The 25,886-nt window shown below is 49.0% G+C and overlaps 1 protein-coding gene across 25 annotated transcripts in view; it reads right to left on the bottom strand.

Annotated features, from left to right (window-relative positions):
* The window catches only part of LOC122389594 (twitchin-like), a 124,846-nt gene that overhangs the window by 39,842 nt on the left and 59,118 nt on the right, over positions 1-25,886 (bottom strand). For all 25 annotated transcript variants that reach the window (XM_043381769.1, XM_043381776.1, XM_043381782.1 and 22 more), the window contains 39 exons: positions 25,199-25,328; positions 24,760-24,900; positions 24,357-24,527; positions 23,936-24,096; positions 23,437-23,578; positions 22,999-23,126; positions 22,507-22,657; positions 22,035-22,178; positions 21,532-21,696; positions 21,024-21,190; positions 20,661-20,796; positions 20,100-20,381; positions 19,556-19,861; positions 17,828-18,127; positions 17,408-17,532; positions 16,925-17,113; positions 16,563-16,671; positions 16,218-16,376; positions 15,705-15,874; positions 15,239-15,374; positions 14,617-14,898; positions 14,007-14,306; positions 13,650-13,785; positions 13,203-13,369; positions 12,579-12,860; positions 12,185-12,325; positions 11,664-11,822; positions 11,182-11,349; positions 10,838-10,972; positions 6,864-7,035; positions 6,467-6,576; positions 5,586-5,885; positions 5,140-5,275; positions 4,660-4,826; positions 4,227-4,359; positions 3,688-3,868; positions 1,272-1,539; positions 867-1,024; positions 250-542 (listed from right to left, as the gene is read on the bottom strand). In XM_043381769.1, the coding sequence (XP_043237704.1) occupies positions 250-542; positions 867-1,024; positions 1,272-1,539; positions 3,688-3,868; positions 4,227-4,359; positions 4,660-4,826; positions 5,140-5,275; positions 5,586-5,885; positions 6,467-6,576; positions 6,864-7,035; positions 10,838-10,972; positions 11,182-11,349; positions 11,664-11,822; positions 12,185-12,325; positions 12,579-12,860; positions 13,203-13,369; positions 13,650-13,785; positions 14,007-14,306; positions 14,617-14,898; positions 15,239-15,374; positions 15,705-15,874; positions 16,218-16,376; positions 16,563-16,671; positions 16,925-17,113; positions 17,408-17,532; positions 17,828-18,127; positions 19,556-19,861; positions 20,100-20,381; positions 20,661-20,796; positions 21,024-21,190; positions 21,532-21,696; positions 22,035-22,178; positions 22,507-22,657; positions 22,999-23,126; positions 23,437-23,578; positions 23,936-24,096; positions 24,357-24,527; positions 24,760-24,900; positions 25,199-25,328 (7,100 nt within the window). The remainder of the gene's footprint in view (positions 1-249; positions 543-866; positions 1,025-1,271; positions 1,540-3,687; positions 3,869-4,226; positions 4,360-4,659; positions 4,827-5,139; positions 5,276-5,585; positions 5,886-6,466; positions 6,577-6,863; positions 7,036-10,837; positions 10,973-11,181; positions 11,350-11,663; positions 11,823-12,184; positions 12,326-12,578; positions 12,861-13,202; positions 13,370-13,649; positions 13,786-14,006; positions 14,307-14,616; positions 14,899-15,238; positions 15,375-15,704; positions 15,875-16,217; positions 16,377-16,562; positions 16,672-16,924; positions 17,114-17,407; positions 17,533-17,827; positions 18,128-19,555; positions 19,862-20,099; positions 20,382-20,660; positions 20,797-21,023; positions 21,191-21,531; positions 21,697-22,034; positions 22,179-22,506; positions 22,658-22,998; positions 23,127-23,436; positions 23,579-23,935; positions 24,097-24,356; positions 24,528-24,759; positions 24,901-25,198; positions 25,329-25,886) is intronic.

Genomic DNA, 25,886 nt, shown 5'->3' with positions numbered 1-25,886 from the left:
TCAGTGAAGGCAATCAGGGAATAGAATGTGTGAACGGAGGTAACCGAAAATGCTCGAGAAAAAAGAAGCACATCACGTCTTCTTTTAACATTATGTTGTTTGAAAGTCACATTGCCACTCACAACAAAATCCGATTCGAGTTATGAACTTCGCTGCAAAGAAAACCACAAAAGAAAACCACTATCATCACTTATCATGGCACTATCAACGTTTAGACGCTCTCTTCCGGCTTATCCAGCTCCAACTCACTTGACGCGGTCGTTGGAGAAGACAGGCTTCTTCTCGAGCGTCCACTTCTTGTCTGGCGGCGGCTCTCCAGACACGTTGACGTCGAAGTTGAAGTTCATGCCGGCGCGCACCTTAACCGGGTTGAGGTTGCTGCGGTCGATCTTGGGCGGCAGGTTGCGCGGCTTGGCCACGATCGGGCCGGTGGTCTTGCTCGGCTCTCCGGGGCCGGCCTTGTTGATGGCCCGCACGCGGAAGTCGTAGGTCTCGCCCTCGGTCAGGTCAGGCACGGTGGCCGTTTGCTGATCGGCGGGAACCTGCAGAAACGCGGTGGGATAGTCAGTCCAACAGCCCGTCAGTCATGCACCCAAAATGTCAATTTAGGTCGGCACACCAAACAAGGTACCGATCGACAAGCAGCGACAATGGAAAAGTAACATCTGTCGTCAGTTGTCAAAATGTGGCAAACGACAAAAAAAAAAAAACGTTAAATTTCCCATGAGAAAATGTAACGGAAGTCACCGACTGACAGTCTGACCCATACCAATAACTTAGCAGTCATCTCAGACATAACCGGGCTATAATTCAAGACATGCTATTCACTGGTTGTAACATAAAGCTCTGCCCTCAGTCCATCGCACCTCAAACACTGGCTGCCAGCGGCCGGACTTGTCCTTCTTTTCGACCAGGTAGCCGGTGATGGGCGCGCCGCCGTCGTTCTTGGGCGGCTCCCAGGCCAGGTCCACGTGGTCCTTGTCCCAGTCGGTGGCCTTCAGGTTACCCGGAGGACCCGGCTCGTCTGGGAAACGGGACAGTCGATGTAGGTCAGAAACAGTAAAGCATTACCGGGAAGAATATGTAGCTAAGCGCTACATCGAAAATAAATCATGAAGCATACAAACTTCAAAATTTGTATATTTTTCCGAGTATCTTGTTTAATTTTCTCTTGTCCAAACTGCAAAGATCGAGATAGATATGCCGAAATATACATAAAAAAATCAGCTCAGCGAATAAGTTTGACGAGAAGTTTAAATCTGATAGCTCACCGAAGGGATTTTTGGCAATGATGCTCTCGGTTCCCTCCAGCGGCTCGGAGGCTCCCTCCGCGTTCACAGCCTTCACACGGAACTTGTACTCGTGGCCGGGGGTGAGGTTGTTGATCTCGATCTCGGGTTTGTCTGAGCGACCCGCCGGCATCCAGATGCCCGTCTCTGGGTCGAACTTCTCCACCTCGAAGTGGTCGATCGGGGTGCCGCCGTCGTCCTTCGGCGGGTTCCACTTGATCTTACAGCCGTTCTTGTGCACGTCCGATATCTGATGAAGGCAGATGAATCGTCAAACACGCTTAATTACGGTACACTAAATGGATGCCCATCGCCATTAAATTTCAACAACGACAAAGTTTTTCGACGTAGAGTAAACACATGTGACGGCGATAACTGTCAGTCATGTAAAAAGTGAAGAAGAGTAAAAGTAAAAAAAAAAAAAACGATGAATGCACAAAATATCAGATGAAATTGAAGCCAAATAAAATGGCACGATCCTAGCAGTTAGCACTATATAATACTGAACGAGGCCGGTGTAAATAAATTTTCAAGACCGAGGTCCTTACTGGATTTTTGAACGAGGCCGAAGGCCGAGTTCAAAAATCAGTAAGGACTGAGGTCTTGAAAATTTATCACCGGCCGAGTTTGGTATGTATTTTACTGTATGCCAACGATGAATTTATTTTCTGGACCGAAGCTCTTAGCCGACTTAGGAACGAGACCATCCCAAAATGTTGGCTTAAGTGCATTCTGGTAATGCATTTTTGACCGTGGTCAATTTGCTTACACCAGTTATTACCACACCCCTCTGGCTAATGTATTTGAATAGGCCAGGCAGTAAAATACATACCAAACTCGGCCGGTGATAAATTTTCAAGACCTCAGTCCTTACTGATTTTTGAACTCGGCCTTCGGCCTCGTTCAAAAATCCAGTAAGGACCTCGGTCTTGAAAATTTATTTACACCGGCCTCGTTCAGTATTATATATTACTAGACTGCAGGTTTACGCGATAACTGTATGTTTTGATATGTATGATTAACGGATGCAACTTAAGAATAAATTTATTTTATTTACTGGCGAATTCCCCTCGCGAGAGGTGCCTTCCGGTACAGTTTGTTGTCAAAGGTTCAATGGCCTGCCTGCCGAAGCCACCGATCCGATTTCGTCGAAAAATACCTGTAACGTTAACAAAACACGGTCGGGTGTTTGAGTCATTTTCACAAAAGTTTTTTGACTTTTCGATAATATTTTGGGTGGATATTGGTCAGAAAAGAATGCTCTTTCCGAATATGTAGGTTTCATAACGATTGATCATCGTTTTCAATACGTTTTGGTGTTGTAAAGGACATCGCTCTCCGTGCAAATCAAATTTTCAAATTAATTTTTCAATATTAAAGAAATGGTACGGATCAGCAGTTTTTATTTGCTTTCCTATCACTACACGTACATTTGTCTGCAAAATGATACAAAAACGATTTCATTCCGTCAAGCCGTTTTCCAGCGGCATCGGTTTTCTTCCCACAATGCACGAAATCGGTCATTTTTTCACAACCGGGGGTGCTGTCTTGCACGTGGCGCGTGCTATACTATGAAACCATGTCAATACGCTAGTTCCATCTCTCCTCTATCCAGTGGTGGCAACCCCACCTCGCTACGGCAATCTGTCGCCGAGTTTTGGGCCCGGGAAGTGGGCGCCGCAGGCCGGTTTTCGCCCGATCTTCGATTTGACCGTTTCCCGTGTTAACCCTATGGCGCACGCGAGCGCGTGCCGACGGTGCACCCCTGGTGCGATCACGCCCAAATTTTAATACAAAGGCCGCCCACGCCCACAGATTTGGCATGCCAAATTTCACGTCGATACGCGGCGCCTTTCAGGCGCAATAAGACACATAAGGCATGACGGATCACGCACGCACAGACAACTTATAAATCATAATATAGACTGTATGCCTGGCCTATTCAAATACATTAGCCAGAGGGGTGTGGTAATAACTGGTGTAAGCAAATTGACCACGGTCAAAAATGCATTACCAGAATGCACTTAAGCGAACATTTTGGGATGGTCTCGTTCCTAAGTCGGCTAAGAGCTTCGGTCCAGAAAATAAATTTATCGTTGGCATACAGTAAAATACATACCAAACTCGGCCGGTGATAAATTTTCAAGACCTCAGTCCTTACTGATTTTTGAACTCGGCCTTCGGCCTCGTTCAAAAATCCAGTAAGGACCTCGGTCTTGAAAATTTATTTACACCGGCCTCGTTCAGTATTATATAAAACCTATTCGATACCCATAATGTGATCAACAATTCCGAACATAATTCCCTGCCTGAATTCAATCTTACTCCTCTTCACCACAGCCTCTTCTCCCCTCCCTCTCCTGCCATCCCCCCCCCCCACTCCCCGACGTTCACTCACGTCGAGCGGCCCCTCGGGTTTGCCAGGTTTGTCGGTGACGGTGACCCGCACGGTGACCTGGTCCTTTCCGGAGCTGTTCTCGGCAGTGATGGTGTACTCGCCAGAGTCGGAGCGGCGCGTCTGGCGCAGCGCGAACTTGGTGTTGTAGTCCTTCGAGTCGATCGTCAGCTGCTTAGACGGTCTGAGCGAGATGGTCAGTTGTTCGGTCAGAAGTGGTTATATCAGTTTCAAAATGTTCTTGTTTGTTTGCTTGTTTGTTGACGTTCAAGAGCACCGTCTGGCGTATCATGACTCAACAAGCTGCGCCTAGCTGTGACTTGACAAGGTCGGCACCAAATATGCAAGCATATTTAATGCATGGTAAAGCAAAATGTGCAAGTAATGAGCAATGACACATTATGCGCTATAATTCTGACACAATTTCTGAGTTGCCATGTGTGCGATATATGTATTTTTCCGTATTCGTTCATGAACATCCACAAATAAAACCCACTACGTTGACGTTTTCCTGACAACCGAGAATAAAACGCTGTACTGACCTGAGCTCACTGCCGCTCTTGAACCACTTGGTGGTGGGAGCCGGCTCACCAGACACGTCCACGTCGAACTTGACCGGCGAGCCCTTGGACACCACCACGTCGCGCAGGTTACGGCGGTCGATCTTGGGCGCCACTGAAAAACGACAGGATTAAGACGAAATTAAATAAAAAGGTGGATTGAATGTGGTTAATGACTATGCAACGAGTAATGGCAACTAGACATATCAAATAATTTGCTAAGTTAAGTCAATAAGAAATAAGAATCAAAGCATATCGCAATATCAAAGAATAACAGTATCTATAGGAGTAACTAAGGTTACGTTCTTACTTCTTATGCAGCTTATTTGAAAATTAGTAAGTGACAAGATGCCAGAATATTTCTCAGACTACAACATCCCATTTGCTACAAAAGCCTTCCGTGCCCCGTACTCACGGAACCGGGCCTTGGCGACGATGGATTTGCTGGGCTCGGAGGGTTCCGACTGCCCGGCTCTGTTGAGCGCGATCACGCGGAACTGGTACTCGACGCCCTCGATCAGGTTATGCACGGAACCGGTGCTCTCCGGGCCCTCGAGCTCGCACGCCTTCTCCCACATCATCCTGTCGGGCGGACAAAAGAAATGAAGTAATCAGTTGAATAAGTTCCGATCGGAACTTGTGTTTAGGTTGGTATACATGCAGAAGTTTAAAAGAAGAACTCGTAAGCTGCATAAAATGTCCGGGCTTCGGATACCATAACAAAGCTGAATTTATGCCCCAAACTAAAACAGTGTTTACTGAACTTCTTCGTACCATGGAAACTACCTAATCTCGCGAATAAGATCAGTTGAGCCTGGAGGTGCCTGGATGTTAAATACCAATAGTTACATTCAATTATGAGGCAAGGTCTGTGGAACACGCGGTTGGGACTGACCCGTATCTGTCTCGTTTCTCGATGATATATCCGGTGATGGGCGACCCGCCATCGCTGGCCGGCTCGGCCCAGGTCAGCTCCACGTGAGAGGTGGACCAATCGGTGGCCTCCGGAGCGCCCGGCTTACCCGGGACCACTGCGGACGAACGGAGGCGTCAGGACGAGGGTAACAGAGACTTTCTACTCTCTAGCATTTTAAGTAGTTGCAAATAGGTAAGTTTATCCGGGCTACATTTCAATACAGAGTTTCGACGCTAATAACGGCGACTAAAGTGAAAAGTATTTAGTGGTTGGCTGTCATTTTAGTATGACATCTTATTGTACGCAAAAATCTCACACAAGTGAACGATAAAAAGGTAAGTAATTTAATACATTTCGGCAGCGCAGTTCCACAGTATTTTCGCCCCTGAGTCGACCCTCCCGTTTTCCGTCCCTCGGGTACCCACCGAACGGATCCTTGGCGACGATGGGCGCCAGTGTGACGAGCGGCTCCGACTCGCCCTCCTTGTTGACGGCCTTGACCCGGAACTGGTACTCGTGACCCGGCATCAGGTCCTTGACATCGAACTCGGGCTTGGCAGAGGTGCCGGCCGGGAGCCAGACGCCCACGTCCGGGTCGAACTTTTCGATCACGTATCCCTCGATGGGCTCGCCGCCGTCGTCGGCGGGCGGCTTCCAGTTGAGCTTGCAACCCTCCTTGTGGACATCAGAGACCTCCAGAGGACCCTCCGGAGCCGAAGGCTTGGCTGGAAAAACACGGGCAGGGTGGATCAATGATTGATCATTCCAATACTGGACTGGAGCCACTCTGTGTCCATATTACACGATGCGTTCACTCTACCCCAGCAAATTACCTCCAAATAGCCTTCACCACCCTAGCCATTCCTAAGCCCACCTCTACCCCGGCAGCCCGCTGCGCCACTCACAGATGACGTTATCTGAATGGAGGCCTCGTCCTCCCCTACACACACCTTCCATCCGTCCCGTCGCACCCTGCACCTCGGCAATATCCCAGCCCTCTCCTCCAGCCCCCGCAACCCGCTGCGCCACTCACAGATGACGACGATTTGAATGTAGGCCTCGTCCTCCACCCCATACATCTGCCATCCTGCCCACCAAACCTGCCACCCAGTAACTCATCCGTTCATCTTATGCAGTACCAATGCCAGCGGACAAGTCACTTACAGATGACGACGATCTGAATAAAAGCCTCGTCCTCCCCCCCCCCCCGACCACACACACATCATATAATCCTTCCTGTCACACAGCCACCCAGACCCGGTGGCGAGCCCACCCTCACACCCCGGGGACCGGCTCCGAGACTTACAGATGACGACTATCTGGATGGAGGCCTCGTCCTCGCCGTGCTCGTTGACCGCCTTGATCGTGTACGTGTCCGTGTCCGAACGCTTCGGACGGTCGTTGGTGTACTTGGTCCTGAAACGTAACCAATGCACATTAGCGCCTGTGGCAGGTGGCTCTGCAGTTTTCATAATAAGGGCAAATTATCACATTTATAAAACAGACGATAAAACTTATTTGATGAAAAAAAAACGATAACTGGTCTTAGCCCATGTGCTAAGCGAGAGCTCGATAAAATCGAAAAACAAACCAACTTAATTTATTTCCCTGCATTTAAACTCTGCTTTCCTTTAGACATAATAATTAGTCTGTCATCCCGGCCCCGTTATCTCACACTTTCACAATCTTCAAAGCTGACTGACCTGTACGGCTCGTTTTCGATCTTGTTGCGCGTCGTCTCCTTGATGGGCCGTCCGTTTTTGAGCCAGGTGACCTCCGGGGGCGGCTCGCCCTGTACCTTGACGTCCAGCAGGATCGGCTCGCCCTCCTTCACCGTGATGTTGCGCAGGTTGCGCCGGTCTATCTTCGGGGCCACTGCGCAGAGAAGGAGGTGGTGTGTTAAAAAAGGCAGCTTGTATGTGTACGGAAATGGGCGACCCGTGAAAGTAGAGTTGATACTCATATCATATTTTTGCTTTGTGAAACAGCAAGTATAACTTTTGAGAACGGGCTATGCAGCCTTAGCGTCTGCTTAACCCGCGCTCTGCTGGGGGGGGGGGGGTGTTTGGGGTTCCGGACAAAAAGTAAAATGATAAAAGGTAAAAGGATGATTAGTCAACAGACATTACGTCAAAAGCAAGAAGTCAAAAATCTTAAAAGTCAACAGGTAAAAGGTCAACAAAGAGGAAAGTCAAAAGGCAAAAAGTCAAAAAGGATAAAACGTCAAAAGATAAAAAGTGAAATTGCCAAAAAGTCAATGAACAAAAAGTTAACTAGCATAGAAGTCTAAGGATAAAAAGTCAAATGGACATAAGGTCAAAAGACAAAAAGTAAAAACGGCAAAAAGTCAAATTACCAAAAAGTAAAAAGGACAAAAGTCGAAAGACAAAAAGTGAACAGAAATTAAGTCAAAATCCAAAAAACCAAAAGGACAGAAAGTCAAAAGGACAAAAAGTCAAAAAACAACAAGTCAAACGGGCATGAAGTCAAAATAAAAAGTCAAAAGGTCAAAAAGTCAAAAAGACATAGGTATAGTCAAAGTCAAAAAAGTCAAAAGGACAAAAAATCAAAGGGACAAAAAGTCAAAAGGACAAAAGTGAAGAGGACAAAGGTCAAAAGACGAAAAGTCAACAGGACATAAAGTCAAATTACGAAAAATCCAAAGGAAAAAAGCCAAAATTCAAAAACTCAAAAGGACAAGTAAAAGAGACAAAGTCAATGACACCTGGATCATCAGTCATTACATACATGAGATAACATTTACAAACAGTTGTACACAATTAAGCAGGATGCTGCACAATATAACCTGCATCATTGGACATTGAAGCGAGACTGCCTCCATTGCGCGACTGATGGGGATTCCCATGGCCCGCAACCGCGACTCAGCTGGTCACACGGGCATGCTTGGCTGAAATCTGACACACATCCGTTGACACGTGCTAGGTGGGAGCTCGCTCGCATCGTAAGGTTGTCATGAGGCAGCGTTACATGATCCTTCGAGACAACTGGCTGTCCCAGGCGCAGTTTACCTACTGGAATTATTTCAACAAATATAGTAACCCGGAATGTTATCGATACGAAAGGTTCGCTTGTTCAAATTTCCTATATTGAGTAGGGAGACGTTTCTCATCAATTGTTTCCGTCACGGGTTCTAAAGGCGATTTCACACTTTCATTATAGTTCAAGCGTATTGTATGGTACAATTGGTACAATAGTAAAGCGCGTCGTTTCTTTTAGATAGGTGCAAGTTGGAACGAGAGGCAATTGTGTGATTGTCGGATTGTCCTGCTTTGAAAGGAACGCTCATATCAGCATCAACAGACAACAACCTGTTAATATTCACGGACTGCATACAATTAAGGTGACCTATTTTCATCGAAAGGTACGGACTGCATACAATTAAGGTGACCAATTTTCATCGAAATGTATAGGTCAATTAAGTTATCGAGATGCAATGGCTAAAAACACAATTTTTTAGGACCTCGGAGCTGTGACGTCCAAAGGGAGGTGACAAGTATTGACAAGTAGTGACAAGTACATTGTGGCCACCAGTTACTGTCCCTCTCCTTCATCTTCGCCTCCGCCCTACGTCTCCTTATCGGAACTGCCCCCCCCCCCCCGTCACCAGCAGGCACAGTACGCCAACTTTATATAGATAAGTTCACATTCTCAATATACTTTTTAAAGCAAAGTAAAAATAGGTAGGAGCGTTCTTATCGGTAGTGTCGGGGCACGCACGGGGACGCGCCGAGACGCGCTATGCGGTGGAGTCGGCGCCCAGCGGGCGGCGGCCGGGGATCAGGTGGCCTGGCGCGGGTCAGTCGCCGACCGGAGACGCGGGCTGCGGCGTACTTGTACCGACTTAGTTAACCCTCGCCCGCACATGCCATTGGCATTTTCCCATCCTAGAACGCACATGGGGGGGGGGGGGGTGGTTGCCACCCCCCCGCGCCATTTCGTTCCTGTTGGAGATAGAGCTTAGCAGTAAAGACCAAAAAGATTCTTTGGGAAGAGACGAATCCAATGATACCCAGTTTTACCTTCTCAGGTCAGTCATTGACCTTCCAGGTCAGGTCAAACTAAAAAATGTTGCTGTTTTGGGTCACCGTTGGATATCAAGTGCGCTGCTTGTCAAATACCGATGACGATGCTGTTTTCTGGTGCCAAGCCAGCTAGAACCTCTTTGTCACACTATCCGACCATAATTTTGCTGCTGAGGTCATTTCAGGTCAAGTTAGGTCAACTTTCTGTCTGATGTTGACTTTCTGTCTGTTGACTTAATGTCCTTTGACTTTTTATCCGTTTACTTTTAACGTTTTGACTTTTCATCCGGGAATCGGGTGTTTGAACACCCCCCTTGTGGTTTTTCGCGAATATCTCAAAAACGGCGGCGCGGAGCGCCGCCGTTTTTGGTACACTTTATCATACATCAATTCTACACATGTTGTGAAAATTTCAGACCAAGGTCACTCAAGGTCAGGTCACCAGGTCACTTGAAGTGACCTCACCTCATAAAAAGTTTCAATGTCTGTCATAGCTACACCGATTGACCGATCGCTTTGAAACTTTCAGCGATTGCTAAGAGCAATAGCATGTACAAAATGTATATCTCAGAATTTTGATATCGATGACCTAAGGTCAGGTCAATTTTGCGACCTCCCCATTATAAGTCAATGGGAGAAAATTGAAATGCGCCTCCTTTGGACGAAAGACATTATAAACACTCCCAAACACTGAATTACAAGTGTTTTAGACACACTGAACATGAAAATGGTGTCCGTGACCCCTGTTTATGCCCTGAGGTCATCTTAGGTCACGAATGGTATCTAACAGTTTTTCGCAAATAACTTTTGATAGAGGCATGCTAGAGCGATGAAAACGCCTTAGATGTGTTCAGCTCGACGATACGGATCGACTGATATGCAACATGACCCTTTCCGGTCATGTCATGACCTTGACCTGAGGTCAAATTTTCAAGTTGACCTTTCAAGGTCAAATTATAGTTCATTCGAAGCGTCTTGACGAGAGGAACACGATGCCGGTAAAAGTAAGCTCGTACAATGCTTTGGTCAAAAGTTATTGCAGAAAAACTGTTTCCGAAAAAATCGGCTGTTTTTGCAGTTTTTGCCCCTTGCAGGCAAAACCGTTGACGTTAGGTCAAATCTGAGAGGATTACTCAGAAAGGGCGTTAATAGGGCTATCGAATGCGCTTTTTCGCGGCGCTGTAGCTCTACTGGTTCCCGAGTTATGCGTTGGCTTCTTGGAAATTGTCGACATTCGACCTGGAAATCGGCGAAATTTTGCCTTCAATGACCTCTGGTGACCTGACCTTTGACCTGACCAAAAAATTGACTGAAGTGATTTCCTCATTATTTTTGACGCTCTTTCGAACGCCGCCTTCCGCGTATCGCTACGTGGCACAGGAGCCGAGTTAGAAGGGGGGTGTTCAAACACCCCCCCCCCCCCCCAGCAGGGCGTGGAAATCCAGGACCCCCAGCCGGGCGCGGGTTAAAGTCTATGAAACACATATTAAATTGAAGAGATCACGCGGTTTCCACGCCCAAAAGGGTTGAGATGGGACAATGCACTCACATCTCCTGGGTTTGGCGGTGACGGGTCGGGAGCTAGTCAGTCGTCCTATCGTTGGGATAAGTTAGGGCGGTATATCGTTACTCACGTTTTCTGGGTTTCGCTGTGACGGGTCGGGAGCCGCCGGACGGCTCGCCAGGACCGGCCTCGTTGACGGCCTTCACACGGAACTCGTACGTCTGACCCTCGTCCAGGTCGGGCACGCGGCACGCGCACTCGGGGCCTGCGCAGACGAAAAACGGCCGGTTTGGTCACTAATCAGTATCAGGTGTATCAGTATGGCTTTGTAGGTATGGTCATATCGATAAGGTGAGTTGACAAGGTGAGAAGACCAAACCGATAAACATAGAACGGGCGAAATCGAATAGTATAACCTAGGCTAGCTTCATGAACAACAAACGGCTCTCAAATCGGTATAAATGACTGACGGACCTGCGAGTTCGACCGCCTTCACCCATTTGCCGGTGCCCTTTTCCTTCTTCTCGACAATGTATCCGGTGATGGGGGCGCCGCCGTCGTTCTTGGGCGGCTCCCACTTGAGGTCGACAAAGTCCTTGTCCCAGTCGGTGGGCTCCGGACGGCCAGGGGCGCCCGGCTCGTCTGGGAAGTGACAGAGGAGAACGTGTCAGATCGGGGAGGCGAGAAAGTAGTGCAGAGAGATTACAACGGTTTTAAGAGAGCTTGCTGACTGCATTGAATGGAATGTCATTTATTTCAAAACAGGCGGCAATCGTGGTGAAATTACAGAGTTTCTAAAGATGTTTGCTGCTGTTCATAATCTTTGTCAAGGACATGCTCGGTTACGAGCAGTGACCTACTCGTAAAAGACGAAAGTTTAGAGTTGACGCCTACGATCAAACCCTGACAAACCCAATACAGGTCCTTGAAATCAAGTAACTTAGCATGCAGCTCACCGAAGGGGTTTTTGGCGATGATGGACTTTTCTCCGACGAGCGGCTCCGACTCGCCCTCAGGGTTGACGGCCTTCACACGGAACTTATACTCGTGGCCCGGAGTGAGGTTGTTGATCTCGATCTCGGGTTTGTCCGAACGGCCGGCAGGCATCCAGCGGCCTGAACAGGAGGGGGGGGGGGGGGGGGTCATTTTAGGTGGTGAGCGCAACTAGCGGACTTCAGTCGCAGCATTCATGTAAATTCACGAAGTTTGACGTCATAAATTGGTGATATTCCTATGATTCTGTCATGGCTAGGCAACACCGGATATGATTGAATGGAGAATAAATATGCTAAAAGTACTTTCTTTCTAGTTTGATAGCATCTGGGCAGAAGCACAGCAGGTTTTTACGCAAATAAAAACGATTGACGACACGGGTCGCTGATTTGTTGCATTTGTTGCATCTATGCTGTCTTGACATTTTGTCCGTTTAACAAGATGACGAAAAAACACAAAACAATTGTAAATCCTGGACACTGACCGAGCTCGGGGTCGAACTTCTCCACCAGATATTCGGAGATCGGCACTCCGCCGTCATCCTCCGGCGGGTTCCACTTGAGCTTGCAGCCCTCCTTATGAACGTCGGAGACTTCCAGCGGGCCCTCCGGAGCCGACGGCTTGTCTGGAAGGGAGCAGAGGCAGCGTAAGCGTCGAGCAGGTCACCAAAGATCACACAAGTAGGTAGCACAAATGTATGCGTGGATTACAATGCATAAATGACCTGACAATGAATGTATTTAGCTGCTTATCAATGAAAGCAGCTAAATACCATGGGATATGTAAGCAAAAAAAAAAAAGGATATGTAAGCGATACTGTCTAACAACAAATGACATCGGTGATATCTTAACCGTGCGTCGTTTCTGCCACCACTCACCGAGCACGATGACCTTGACCTGGGCCTCGTCCTTGCCCGAGTCGTTGACAGCCTTGATGGTGTAGGTGCCCGTGTCGCCACGGCTAGTCATGAATACGGACAGCTTGGTGCGGTAGTCCTCTGAGTCAATGGTGCGGTTGTCCCGCGTGCTCAGCTGAGCGCCGTTCAGACTCCAGCTGGTCGTGGGGGCCGGCTCACCCTTCACGCGCACGTCGAACTTGAACGGCGTGCCAGCGTGGATGGTGATGTCGCGCAGGTTGGAGCGGTCGATGTATGGCGCAGCTGCAAAGAGTGAACGTGGAGAGAACGTAATGAAAAGCGTATTATGCTAATCTAATGACGTTGAGCCAGTCGGAAAATATGATGACCAAAAATGAGGGCCAAATGTGATACCAGTGCCCGGCAGTGCCTAATCAACGACAACAAAATAAATTCGCGTTTTTAACAATATCGCCTAAAGGTCGATGAATCATGTTACAAGCGTGAATCGACGATCAATGCTTTTTGTTTTTGAAACATTGGGATCGAACGAGATTCTGAAGAGGAAAGTCATTGTAACGACTAACGAAGAGTCAACACCACAAAAGCTTATCTTTCAGAAGCAGCCCCAAGTATTGCTCGTACCGAATCTGGCCTTGGCGGTCATGGTCTTGGACTCGCCGCTGGGCGCTCCAGGGCCGGCCTTGTTGACGGCCCGCACGCGGAACTTGTACTGCATGCCCTCCACCAGATCGGGCACGCGGCCCTCGCAAACGTCGCCGGGAATCTCAGCCGCCTTCTGCCACTTGGTGCTGAGAAGAGGAGAAAGACCATAAAGTGAGCAAGCCCAAGCGTTAGGCGGTGGCGTTAGGCGTAGTAAGGTGACACATGGTTAGGTATTCATCCATGGCTATTCTATCCACGTGAACCACGGGGAATATCTCGTTTAAAAGCGATATTCAATATCCTACGTCAATCTTACGCTATTCATTTCAGCATCATCAGCAAAAATAGAAACTATCAAACATATCCCTTCGAACTCACTCGTACAACTTTCATTGTCATGTAGGTCAGAGCTGTCAGTCTGCCCACCTGAACTGGTCCTTTTTCTCGATGACATAGCCGACGATGGGCGCCCCGCCGTCGCTCTCCGGGGCCTTCCATTTGAGGTCGGCGTGGTGCTTGTCCCAGTCGTGGATGTCCGGCACGCCCGGCGAACCAGGGGGATCTGAGGGCGCGATGAACCTAGTTAAAAACATTCTAATCGCATTTGATAGTTCCAATTCTGTAACGGAATCATTCAGAGATAAGCGAATTTGGAACATCACTCTTATGTCGGACAAATCAAATCATTAGAGATTCTTTCACTATCCTCTTCCAGCCAAATAAACGACCACCACATTCCCCCGCCCTGTCACCAATCAGCCACCAAAGCAGTACGTCACTCACCGTACGGGTTTTTGGCCAGGGTCGGGGTGGTGGTCTCCAGTGGCTCTCCCTCGCCCTCCGAGTTGACCGCCTTCACGCGGAACAGGTACTCGTGGCCCTCGTTGAGTCCCTCCACCTCGGCCTCCGGCTCCTTGCTGGTGCAGACGGGCACCCAGCGGCCCGTGTCCTTGTCCATCCGTTCCACCACGTAGTGGTCGACCGGCTCGCCGCCGTCGTCCTCGGGCTTCTCCCACTTGAGTTTGCAGCCCTTGGCGGTGACGTCCGAGACGTCCAGAGGACCCTTCGGCTTGCCCGGCTTGGCTGCGGGAGCAGGACGGTAATTTAGACAAAGCCCTTTCATCTGGATACAATTCTTAGGTACAGGAATGCGTGGAAAGTAAGTGAGATAACCAGTGACGGTAAATGAAAAAAAAATGGAAGTGACAAATCTGCAAATACGATCCGCATGTCCCGCTCGGCCTACATCAGCATATGATGAAACGCAAAGCTAGCCAGAATAACCGATAGGCGACGGGGTAAGTCTCGTCGTAAATCTCAAGCTTCATAACCATCCCACACTGACAGCATCCTTCCTCTTCCACCCTTCCCCGTATACCCATCGTCCACCTACCGAGTACGTTGACGTCCAGCTCGGCGACGTCCGTGCCGGACGTGTTGGTGGCCGTGATGACGTACACGCCCGTGTCGGAGCGCTTGGCGCGCTGCAGCGAGAAGAACGAGTGGTACTCCTGGTTGTCGATCGTGAGGCGTTTGTTGGCCGGCACCGGCTGACCGTTCAGAGTCCAGGTGACGGTCGGCGCCGGCTCGCCCTCGATATCGATCTCGACACGCAGCAGCTGACCCGAGCGGACAGTCTTCTTGTCCAGGTTCTTGCGGTCGATGTGAGGCTTGACTGTCGGTAAGAGGCAGAGGAAGTGGGTTAGATAATGTAGAGTTAGTGACATCCTCGATTCGAAGTAACACTGATTTAAGGCACATTTATTTTCGCCAATAATTGACTAAGAATGAATGTGACAAAATGGTGGTCAAGAGCCAAATAACTTGCAAAATAATATGAGCAACGCCAACCCTCGTTGAACCAATCTATTGAATCCTCGTCAGACATTACTACACTACGTGTCTGCAATATGACTATAACGACGTGACTATGACTATGACGTGACTATAACGTGACTATCATACACATTTCAATAGTTCCTCCCTTCAACACCCCGTCACAGGCAGCCACTCACGGAATCTGGGTTTGCAGATGACGGGTTTGGTGGCGTCGGAGGGTTCGGACGGACCGGCCTTATTCACCGCCACCAACCGGAACTCGTACTCGTGACCAGGGATCACGTCCGTGACGTGACCCTCCGTGGCGTCACCCTGAAGATAGGAGGTGCAGATTAGGTGAGAGACGGCAAGAAGACTCGCAAGGAGTTGCCGCTTCGAACGTATTTCTTTTAGCCCCAACAATCTGCCTGCGTGAAAAATATGCAGGATACTGCAAAGTTTAGTTAGTGTAATGGCTAAGTTTCCGAGTGCATTTAAACAAGCCTACGAAAAGGGTGCCAAAGCTGATGCAACATTCCATCCCCATCTTTCTGGTATTTTTCCAATATCCCAACGAAAGTATCCGATTCACCCTTGGGCTAATCGGCGTGTCCGATTATCACTAGAACCAACTACTCCAAGCCATTTTTCGCCCGTACGTACGGGCACGGTGAGGCAGGGTTTCCAGGCGCTGGGCTTCTCCGCCTTGTCGCGCTTCTCCACGATGTACTCGAGGATGGGCGCGCCGCCGTCGTCCGGCGCCTTCCACTTGAGGTCCACGAACTCGCGATCCCAGTTGGTCAGCTGTGGACGCTCCGGCTTGTGCGGCGGGTCTGCGGACGACAGGTCAGTGCGTCACAACACTCCGAGGGTCCAGGTGTTATTTATAGGATTATTTAATGCATATCCAGATGTTATTTACTCATACGCCCTCTTTTGCACCATTTCTTTTATTTTTCGGTCGAATGATTTAACAAACTTCTGACTAGACCCTGTTTAGTGAAGATGTCTGATTAGACGGTCCCAAGTTGTAAGTTTGCAAACAAATTAATTTTTTACCTTTCAGCCTTGCTAATCAAGTCAAATTATCACATTCTTTCACAAGAAACGGCGAGTCAACAATAATATCAAACACCGAAAAATTACGGTGCATTTAAGTTCGCTGAATGAGCTTACCGAACGGATTCTTGGCGAGGATCTCCTTGTCGCATTCGAGCGGTTCGGACTCGCCCTCCTTGTTGACGGCCTTGACGCGGAATTTGTACTTCTTGCCCTCCTGCAGTCCGGTGATATCTGCCTCCGGCTTATCGGAGGTACCACACGGTACCCATTGGCCTGAGGAAGGAGAGGGGTCAGGTCAGGTCAGAGGTAATTCAATGTTTACGATAGGTTTACATGCTGTAATACCAAAGATGCCATTTGTTGATTGAAATAAAATAACAGATCGTCGCCCTGTCACGGAGGCCGTCCTATATCTAAGGCAGAGGTCCCACCAGTAACATGCATAGCGTCTCTTCTCACCGGTGTTGGGGTCGAGTTTCTCGATCTCGTAGTGGCTGATGGGGGTGCCGCCGTCATCCTCTGGCTCTTTCCAGCTGAGGTGGCAGCCGTTGGCCGTCACGTCCGACACCTGAAACACAAAGACGGACGAGCGGTCAGGCCCAAACAGGGGGCTGTCTTGGCACGTCAGCAGTAAAACAAGCTCTCAGCCACGCTGGCTTATTATACCCGGTGAAAGTCTGGGTTCTTCGTACCTCCTAAGCATTGCATGATCTAACCAAATGACACGACAGGGAAGTCATTCATGGTATAAATAAAGGAGCATAAAATTCCCTCTGCGACAGAGGAGGCAGCAGCCGGGTGGCCGGCCGCCGTTTACTCACGTCGAGCGGCCCCTTGGGGTGTTTGGGTTTGCCCAGCACGGTGATGTCCACCTCAGCCACATCCTCTCCAGACGAGTTGCTGGCCGTGATGGTGTATTTGCCAGAGTGCATCCGCTTGGCGCGGAACAACGCGAACTTGGTGTTGTAGTCCATGTTGGTGATGGTTAGCTCGGGACCCGTCTCCACCTCCTGAGGACAGACAGAAGACAAAGGTCGACTCAAAATCGAAGATATTTAGTCCGACGGCGACTGAACGGTGCCTTTTATTGTGCACTCGTAAATAAGCCTTATGTCATGACATGTGAACCATCAAGCTTACAATCGACTGATCTACAATCTACATACTTTTCATGAGTGATGATTGCAACCTCATGAGCGATCATCGAGACACTCAATGCTAAAACGTCTATCGGCCACAACGTTGTAGGTTCCACGCACCGTCCTTAGTACACAAAAATAATGAGGTGTCTGTCCGGCCCTTACCTTGCCCTTGAATGTCCAGGTGACGGTTGGCGGCGGCTCTCCGATAATGTCCACGTCCAGCATGACCTGCTGGTTCACCTTGACCGTGATCGGCGCCAGGTTGTCCCGCACGATACGCGGCTTCACTGTTGGACGGAGAGCAGGGTTAGAAGTTAACGGAAACCTTACAAAAAACACGGCGGATTGGTGGGATATGACATAATGAACAATAGTTTGCAAAACGTGCAGTGCAGTTCTGGTGTAATTACAGACCATGGCCATGTTGCTGCCAATATTTCTTGAATATCATCTGTCATAGCCGGACTAATGAGCAAAAATCTGCTTTCATAAGCATACGCCAAATACCTCAGTTATATTTGAAATTAATATCATTAGGATACAATGCAGAATAACTGAATTTCGTATATTGTCGTTACTCACGGTATCGGGCCTTGGCGGTGTGCATATGGGTCGGCTCGGACGGCTCGCCGGGACCAGCCTTGTTCACCGCACGCACGCGGAACTGGTACTTTTTGCCGGGCGTGAGGTTGGGAATTTTGCCGGTGGTGCCGGGCCCGACCTCGGCTGCCGGCTGGAACTCGGCCGCGCCGTCCGGACGCATCTCGAGGATGTAGCCGGTGATGGGCGCGCCGTTGTCACGCAGCGGCGCCTCCCACTTGAGCTCCACCATGTGCTCGTCCCAGTCGATGATGTCCGGCAGAGACGGAGCGCCCGGCGGGTCTGCGGAATCACGGGGAGCAGTGAACAGAAACCAAACAACAGGACAAGTCGAGGAGGACGTCGGGGCAGCCAAGTGCCACTGTTAGTCGAATGTCGATATTATGGCGCAAACAAATTAACCCGCGCCCCAGTGGCGGTCTCGGCCAACTTCGCCCTAGTGAGGGGGGGCATATGTTACCACCCACCTCTAACTCAAAAACTAAGAGGGCTAGAAAGACGCGGTAAAAAGCAGTCGATAGCTCTCAATGCGTACGTTTGAAAGTATTTCGGTCATTTTTCACCTTAGAGCAATATTAGGGTCACCAGAGGTCATCAAAGGTCAAAATTTGCCAATTGTCATTATATTTTTCAGAAAACATGCCGCTATCTCAGGAACTATGGTAGCTAGAAAAACGCATGATAGAACAATCGATAGCTTTTGAACTCTTCTTTTGAAAAGGTCATTATCAATATTGACCTCAGGTCAACGGTTTAGCCTCCAGAGGGCAAAAACTCCAAAAATAGCTGTTTTTACGAAAAGTGTTTTTGGCCAATAACTTTCGACTACAAAAAGCCACGACATTTCTATTGCCAGAATCGTGTTCCCCTCACCGAGACGCGTCGAATGAACTATAATTTGACCTTGAAAGGTCAACTTGAAAATTTGACCTCAGGTCAAGGTCATGACCTGACCGGGAAAGGTCATGTTGCATATCAGTCGATGCGTCTCAACAAGACAAACACAATGAGACCATCCCCAGCGTTCTATCTCTTTCCAATCGCGAGTTATTGGCAAAAAACTGTTTGTAGCCTCAAATGACCTCGGATGACCTTTCAAGAGGCTATCAGCAAAAATGACACCTTGGTCATCACGAGTGGACTAAATCATTGTGATTCTGAAATATTTGGACTGTTGCTATGCGTACACACGGATCTAGAGGCATTTTCATTTTTCTCCATTGACTTGTAATGGAAAGGTCATGCCACTGACCTGACCTTAGGTCACGGATATAAAAAATCCGAGATATACAAATTGTAGGCACCCATAACAGCATGCAATCCACCAAGTTTCAAACCTTTCTGACAAACACTGCAGGCTGGACATGATTGCAAACTTTTTTTAAGGCTTGGTCAGTTAACTTGACCTGGTGACCTGACCTGACATGACCTGGGGTCAAAAATTTCACACATTATCCAAAATTGATGTACCAAAAGCTACCCCAAGCGGCGCGGCGCTACGCGCCGCGGTTTTTTATTTACACGCAAAAAACGTGACAGGGTGGTAACATATGCCCCCCCCACTGGGGCGAAGGTTAAGTCCATTGTCGATCCTTAAGTCGAGAGAATAACATTTTGTTATCAACTAAATGACAGTACAGCAGTTGTACCAAATGCTCAAGTCGCCAGACCATCAACACCAACCCAGCCCTCCGGTATCCAGCTACGTACCGTACGGGTCCTTGGCCAGCGTCGAGTGGTCGGTATCCAGCGGCTCCGACTCGCCCTCCTCGTTGACGGCCTTGACGCGGAAGTCGTAGCGTTTGCCGGGCTCCAGGCCCTTGACCTCCATTTCCGTGGTATCCCCAGGCACGCGGCCGACGGGCACCCAGCGGCCCGTGGTGGTGTCCATCTTCTCCACCACGAACGCAGCGAGGGGCAGGCCGCCGTCGTCCTTGGGCTGGTTCCAGTTGAGCTTGCAGTGGTCCTTGTGGACGTCCGAGACCTCCAGAGGGCCCTCCGGACGTGCCGGCTTGTCTGTGGGCGTAGCAAATGTGGCCGTTATGAACGCATTTCAATCATGAGTATACTTGTGCCGTGCAGTATGTTTCTATATGGAGGAACCTCTAGAGTATCGTCAAAATGTAGGCCCGACAATTTTCATAAAGGAATAGATGACATAATATTCATCGAGCCAACCTTCATTAATTGGCGGCTAGTCTAGATTCAACTGATTCCATACTATCAAAGTTTACTGTCATTCGAAGTAACTCACCGAGGATGTTGACCTCGAGCTCTGCCTGGTCCTCGCCGGAGTCGTTGACGGCCTTGATGAGGTAGACGCCGCTCTGTTTGCGGGACGTGCTGGTGATCTGCAGGCGGGTGTTGTAGTCCTCGTTCTCGAGCCGGTAGTGGGCGTCCGTGCCCACCTGGCGGCCCTTGAACTCCCAGGTGACAGTTGGCGGCGGCTCGCCCTCCACGTCAATGTCCAGACGGATCGCCTGACCGGCCCGCACCGTCACCGGCTTACACTTCTCGCGGTTGATGTACGGCTTCACTGAAAGGAGACGCAGACAAAAAACGGGGTCAGAGAGGTCACGAAGACGACAAAGGGAACATTCAGCAGCTGACTGTCATGCATCCAGAGATAAATTAAAGGGCAGCTAAGAAAGTTTTCTATTAAGCAAATGCCGAAGGCGGCAGCGACAAAGAATGTGCTCAGATATCAGCGGATGTCACCGAAACTCCTCTCTAAGCCATTACTTGTCCAGTCCAGAGTTCCTGTCACTTTGTTTTTACATTTACGCATCGTAGGGTTTCCAGACCCGCTACTCACGGTATCTAGCCTTCGCGATGTGCGGGGAGGTGGGCTCTCCTGGCTCTCCGGGACCGGCCTTGTTCACCGCGCGCACTCGGAACTGGTACGTGTTGCCCTTGGTCAGGCCCGGCACACGCGCCTCCGGGGCAGGGCCCTGGGAGAGACAGGGTCAGGGTCAGGTTGGGCGAAGTGCTGATGCGCATATAAGGCTTACCTCATCCATGCTAATCCAGTTTCCATTGCTGATCAGATTCTCCTGGCTTGCTAAGCGGACTTTATGTTGCGTGACGTAACATTACACGTACTGTCAGGTACCTTAGAATATGTGGACGTCAGTAAAAACGATTAACTTTTATGATAGTTAGCCTCGGTCTCTCGTACCTTGGTCTCGACGACGGGCTCCCAGGAGGTGCCGAATTTCTCCTTCTGCTCGATGATGTATCCGGTGATGGGCGCTCCGCCGTCGTCCTTGGGCGGCTTCCACTTGAGGTCCACCCGGTCCACGTCCCAGTCGTGGATCTCCGGAACGGACGGAGACCCAGGGATGTCTGAGGGTTAGGAGAACAACGTCAACATTCCGCTGGGCTGGGTAGAGTACAATTTTTGTGCCTCAAATATCAGTCGTTGAAATAATGAATTTATCTTATCGAATCCGTTCTCTATCATGTCGTTGTATCATGCCTTTTATGCAAGAAATCAAAAGCTGGATGCAAGAGTTCAAAAATAATAGCGATAAGCTAACCATGAGACCAAGTGGCGTCTAGAAGTTAGCAGAAAGATATCATATATGTAGAACTACCTGCAAGTCAAATCAATTTCTACAAATGATGTCTGAGAACAAGCTCGCTGGTTTACCCTCCATGACACTAAACGCTGAGTCATTTCCTACCGTAGGGGTTTTTGGCCAGCGTGGCGTGGTCGGTGTCGAGCGGCTCCGAGGTGCCCTCCTCGTTGATGGCCTTGACGCGGAACTGGTACTGCTTTCCCTCCAGCAGTCCGGGTACCTCCATCGAGGTCTCGTGTGGGTCCACGCGGCCCACCGGCACCCAGCGGCCTGCGGAAGGAGAAAGTGCCCATTCGGTCATCGAATAGTCTATACGAATGCAACCTTGAATTGAAGAGATATGGGTGCGTAGCCAATATCATATGGCATACCCCTTACTAAGAAAAGGTTTTGACAAACACTCCCAATGGAGCGAGTCACTCATAACTCAAAGCTATTACAACAAGCCAAAGGGATTGGCAGAAAATTTACGAACGAAAACCGTTGTAAAAGTTTTAGTCAAATGAAATTCGATCCTACTGAAGTTCCCATCGGTTTTTAAGGCGCGGAAGTCATTCGATGCGTCTGCCCTGAAACCTGCACCGACCACAGTCCCCTCTCACACATACCTGGCTGGGTGACGTCCATCTTTTCCACAGCGTAGGCGGTGATGGGAGCGCCGCCGTCGTCCTCTGGTTTCTTCCAGTCGAGCTTGCAGTTCTTGGCCGTCACATCGGACACCTTCAACGGCCCCTTCGGCTTGGAAGGCGCCGCTGCGGAGAAACGATAGCATAGTCAGTATAGCCGTCAGGGGAAAACGAGATAGCGTGACTCATTCGTTATGCTTGACAAGGATATTCCCAAAGAGAGGTGACATTTCATTCTCGTAAATTTTATATAATTATTAATTATTTGACATAGATATCTGAGTATTTGTAATTTAGTACAAGCTTCCATCGCAACATACGGATCACGACGATAAGCAATGAATTCCAATCTGCAATGTAATAACTTTGTTGGAGCCCAAACTGTATCAATTTTATAAATGTTGTACCTATTTCATAATAGTGTGTCTCAGAAAAGCTATAGCGAGTCACTCACAGAGTATGACGACCTCGACCTCTGCCTCGTCCCTGCCGTGCTCGTTCTCGGCCACCACCTTGTAGATGCCCGTGTTCTTCCTCTCGCTGTCCCGGATGGTGAACTTGGTGTTGTACTCGACGTTCACCACCGAGATGTTCAGGGCAGACACCTGAGAACAGGGGTGTGGTGAGTAAATGATGCAAGTGGACGATGTTATGGTACACTATATCGATATATAGGCACCATAATATCCCAGATATATAGGCACCAAAACATTAGCACATCCCACAACTTCGGTATAGCGTATACATGCACCAATTGATTATATGCACTGTAGAATGTGCACCTTCCTTTCCCGTGATCTAACTGGAGATTATGAGGTCATTTCTGATCATGATTCGAGTCTGTTGTCAGTCAACTATTCAGTGTTCAGTTTACAAAAAAAGTTTGAAGTGATGTTCACCGAACACCGATGATTTTTTATAACTGAGCGTTTCAAGTGTCTCATACCGGCTCGTCCTTGATGATCCAGGTGACCTTTGGCGGCGGCTCTCCCTTGATGTTGACGTCGAAGTGGACCTGTTTGCCGGCCTTCACCTTGGTCATCACCAGGTTGGTGCGGTCGATCATCGGTCGCACTGAAAAAGAAAGGAGATACGGTAAGCAAACGTATAAAGACAAGAGAGGGTACGCATCTAATCAGCACAAAATAACAGCAGATACAACGATACAAAATGTAGCTGAAAATACAAGCAAATAAAATTCGATATTGTTACCGGTTGAAAAACAAAACAATTCATTTTCATGATAACGCGACCTACTCGCATTACCTAAAAGCGGCAAAAACAGCCTATCTGTGTTCAAACGTTGTGTAGTAAGCGTCCCTCCCTCTGATGACTTTGATAACATCCGAATCAGCTGCCTCGCGTCGGCGCCCGTGACACTCACGTTTCCTGTGTTTGACGGTGTGGAACTCGGTGGGGTCCGAGGCGGCGCCCGGTCCCGCCTTGTTGACCGCCTTCACACGGAACTGGTACTGGTCACGCTCGATGAGATCGACCACCTTGCCCGTCAGCTGGGTACCCGGCACCTGGTCGACAGAGACAGACATGAGTAGGGCCGGTCAACGACGGTACAGACGGATACAATTAGGGAGAGGGGAAGGTCAGCGACAGTGGCTTATCGGTCTGTCACCGATGGAAGGGAGCTTATTGCAACAAGCCAATAACGGCTAGCATCACCAGCAAATCGTATAGCTGTTGCCGTTGGCCTTCCCGTCATGGATTTGATTTAGTTCTGTAAAACCAAAGGTCTTAATTATGAGCATTGTCAAGGGTAAACATAAAACATCACGAGCAATATGAGCATTTTTAACACAATTTATCGAGTTCTGAGCTATTAGACTACCACGCCCTGACGGCTGACACCCTCCTCTCCGGCTGCTTACCTCGGCGGCTTTCTCCCATTCGCCGAACTTTTTGTTCTTTTTCTCGATGATGTAGCGCTGGATGGGCGCGCCGTTGTCGCTCTTGGGCGCCTCCCACTTGAGGTCCACCGACATGTTGTCGTAATCCTCGATGACAGGCTTTCCAGGAGCATCCGGCGGGTCTGCCGATCGGAAAGGGTGGAACATGTGACCAAAGGTTCGACCACCCGACTGTCCTGCTTTCAACTCCCAACCACTAAACACCGCCTGAATAAACAATAGCACATAAGCGACACAATAGTAACTAATGAGCGGCTAAACTCTATATTAGTTTAGTAAACAATATCGCTGTTACCTGAATTATAATCAGTTACGCTGAATCAGCATCAAATCTGACACTCGGCACAACCTCAATGCCACCCCTCTCCTAGCTGGCACGTACCGTACGGGTTTTTGGCCTTTACGGCCTTCTCTGTCTCCAGAGGCTCCGACTCTCCCTCGTCGTTGACGGCAGCCACGCGGAACTTGTAGTCCTGACCGGGGATGAGGTCGGTGACCTGGAACTCCGGGTGGGCCAGGCCGCCAGGAGCCTTGCCGCAGCGCACCCACCGGCCTGGCGAGAAACGCAGAACAATGGGGTCAGATAGATACGGGCAGGGACACGGGAGCAACCGTTGGAGGACAAATCAGCAAGGTATTATAGCCTAATTACGAGGCCTAATGTATGTCAATTTGGAAAAAAAGCAAATGAGGTAGTACGAGTATATATTATATAAGAATGTCATAACCCATCAATAACATAGCATAAGATCCCGACCCTTCGGTCTTCCCTAATCATTTCTTACCGGTGCCGGTGTCCATCTTTTCGACGACGTACTCCTTGATGGGGGTACCGCCGTCGTCTTCGGGTTTCTCCCACTTCAACAGGCCTCCCTTCTCGTAGACATTCTCCACCTTCAGAGGACCCTTCGGCTTGCTAGGCTTGCCTGAGGAAAAACGATTTTCGGTCAGACCACAAACAGGAATTAATCTGGGGCTTGATGTGGATATGTAATTCCCAAAGAAGAATAAACGAGACAAAAGAGAAACCTGCACCTTGACAAAAGCATAAAGCAAAGGGGTACCTAGCATGTGATCCACTCTTTCATTTCAGAATGACGTAACTGGGGCTCTTTTTCGTTTTTTTTCAATGTTGCTCATTAGCAATGGACTGTGAGCCATAAAAACTGAACACATTACCGTGTTGGGGAAGAACGTCAACCCGACGAAGACATTGTTACGTACCGAGTACTACCAGCTCGCACTGGGCCTCATCCTTTCCGTTCCTATTCTCGGCCTTCAGCGTGTAGATGCCCGAGTCCTTCCTGCTGGCCTTCTCGATGCTGAAGTCCGTGTGGTAGTCCACGTTTTCGATCTGTGGACGAAAGATGACAGCGAAAAGTAAGAGTCATATGCGATTATTCCTGTTGGTGCTGATTACCGTCGCCTGGTAAACGAGATCCTCCTTCGTTTGTTTTAAAGGAAAAGGGCCACCTTCGTGAAATATGAAGATATCGTTGTTTTTCATTTTGACATTATCATTTTTCATTTTCTTTTTAAAACTGGTGCCAGAAGTGCACAATTCGCTAAAAAGTATTTAAAACTATTTAACATATTGGTACTATGTTGATACTCTCTACGGCACCTACTGTATGATGGCATAGCGATGACGTCACACTCAAGCCAATCAGCGTTCAGAAGACAGACTCGTCGGATTGTGTCAGATAAGCTGATTGGTTAAAGCTGAGCTGGTTGGAGCTGATTGGTAAAAAACCAAAGCCTCGCCGCGGGTGGCTGTATTGTCGATAAGAACGCATTCCTGGGATAAGGACGCATTCCTGGCGTATTTTCTTTAAAAATTGCCGATAACTACGAATGGAGGCCGAAATCGGCCGTAAGGAGGTAGACAGATAGGTTTTCGGACACGGGCTAC

Source organism: Amphibalanus amphitrite, unplaced genomic scaffold (assembly GCF_019059575.1).
Source record: "Amphibalanus amphitrite isolate SeventyFive unplaced genomic scaffold, NRLGWU_Aamphi_draft 000019F_arrow, whole genome shotgun sequence".
NCBI classification, from domain to species: domain Eukaryota; kingdom Metazoa; phylum Arthropoda; class Thecostraca; order Balanomorpha; family Balanidae; genus Amphibalanus; species Amphibalanus amphitrite.
This window is presented reverse-complemented; position numbering and strand designations above follow the sequence as displayed.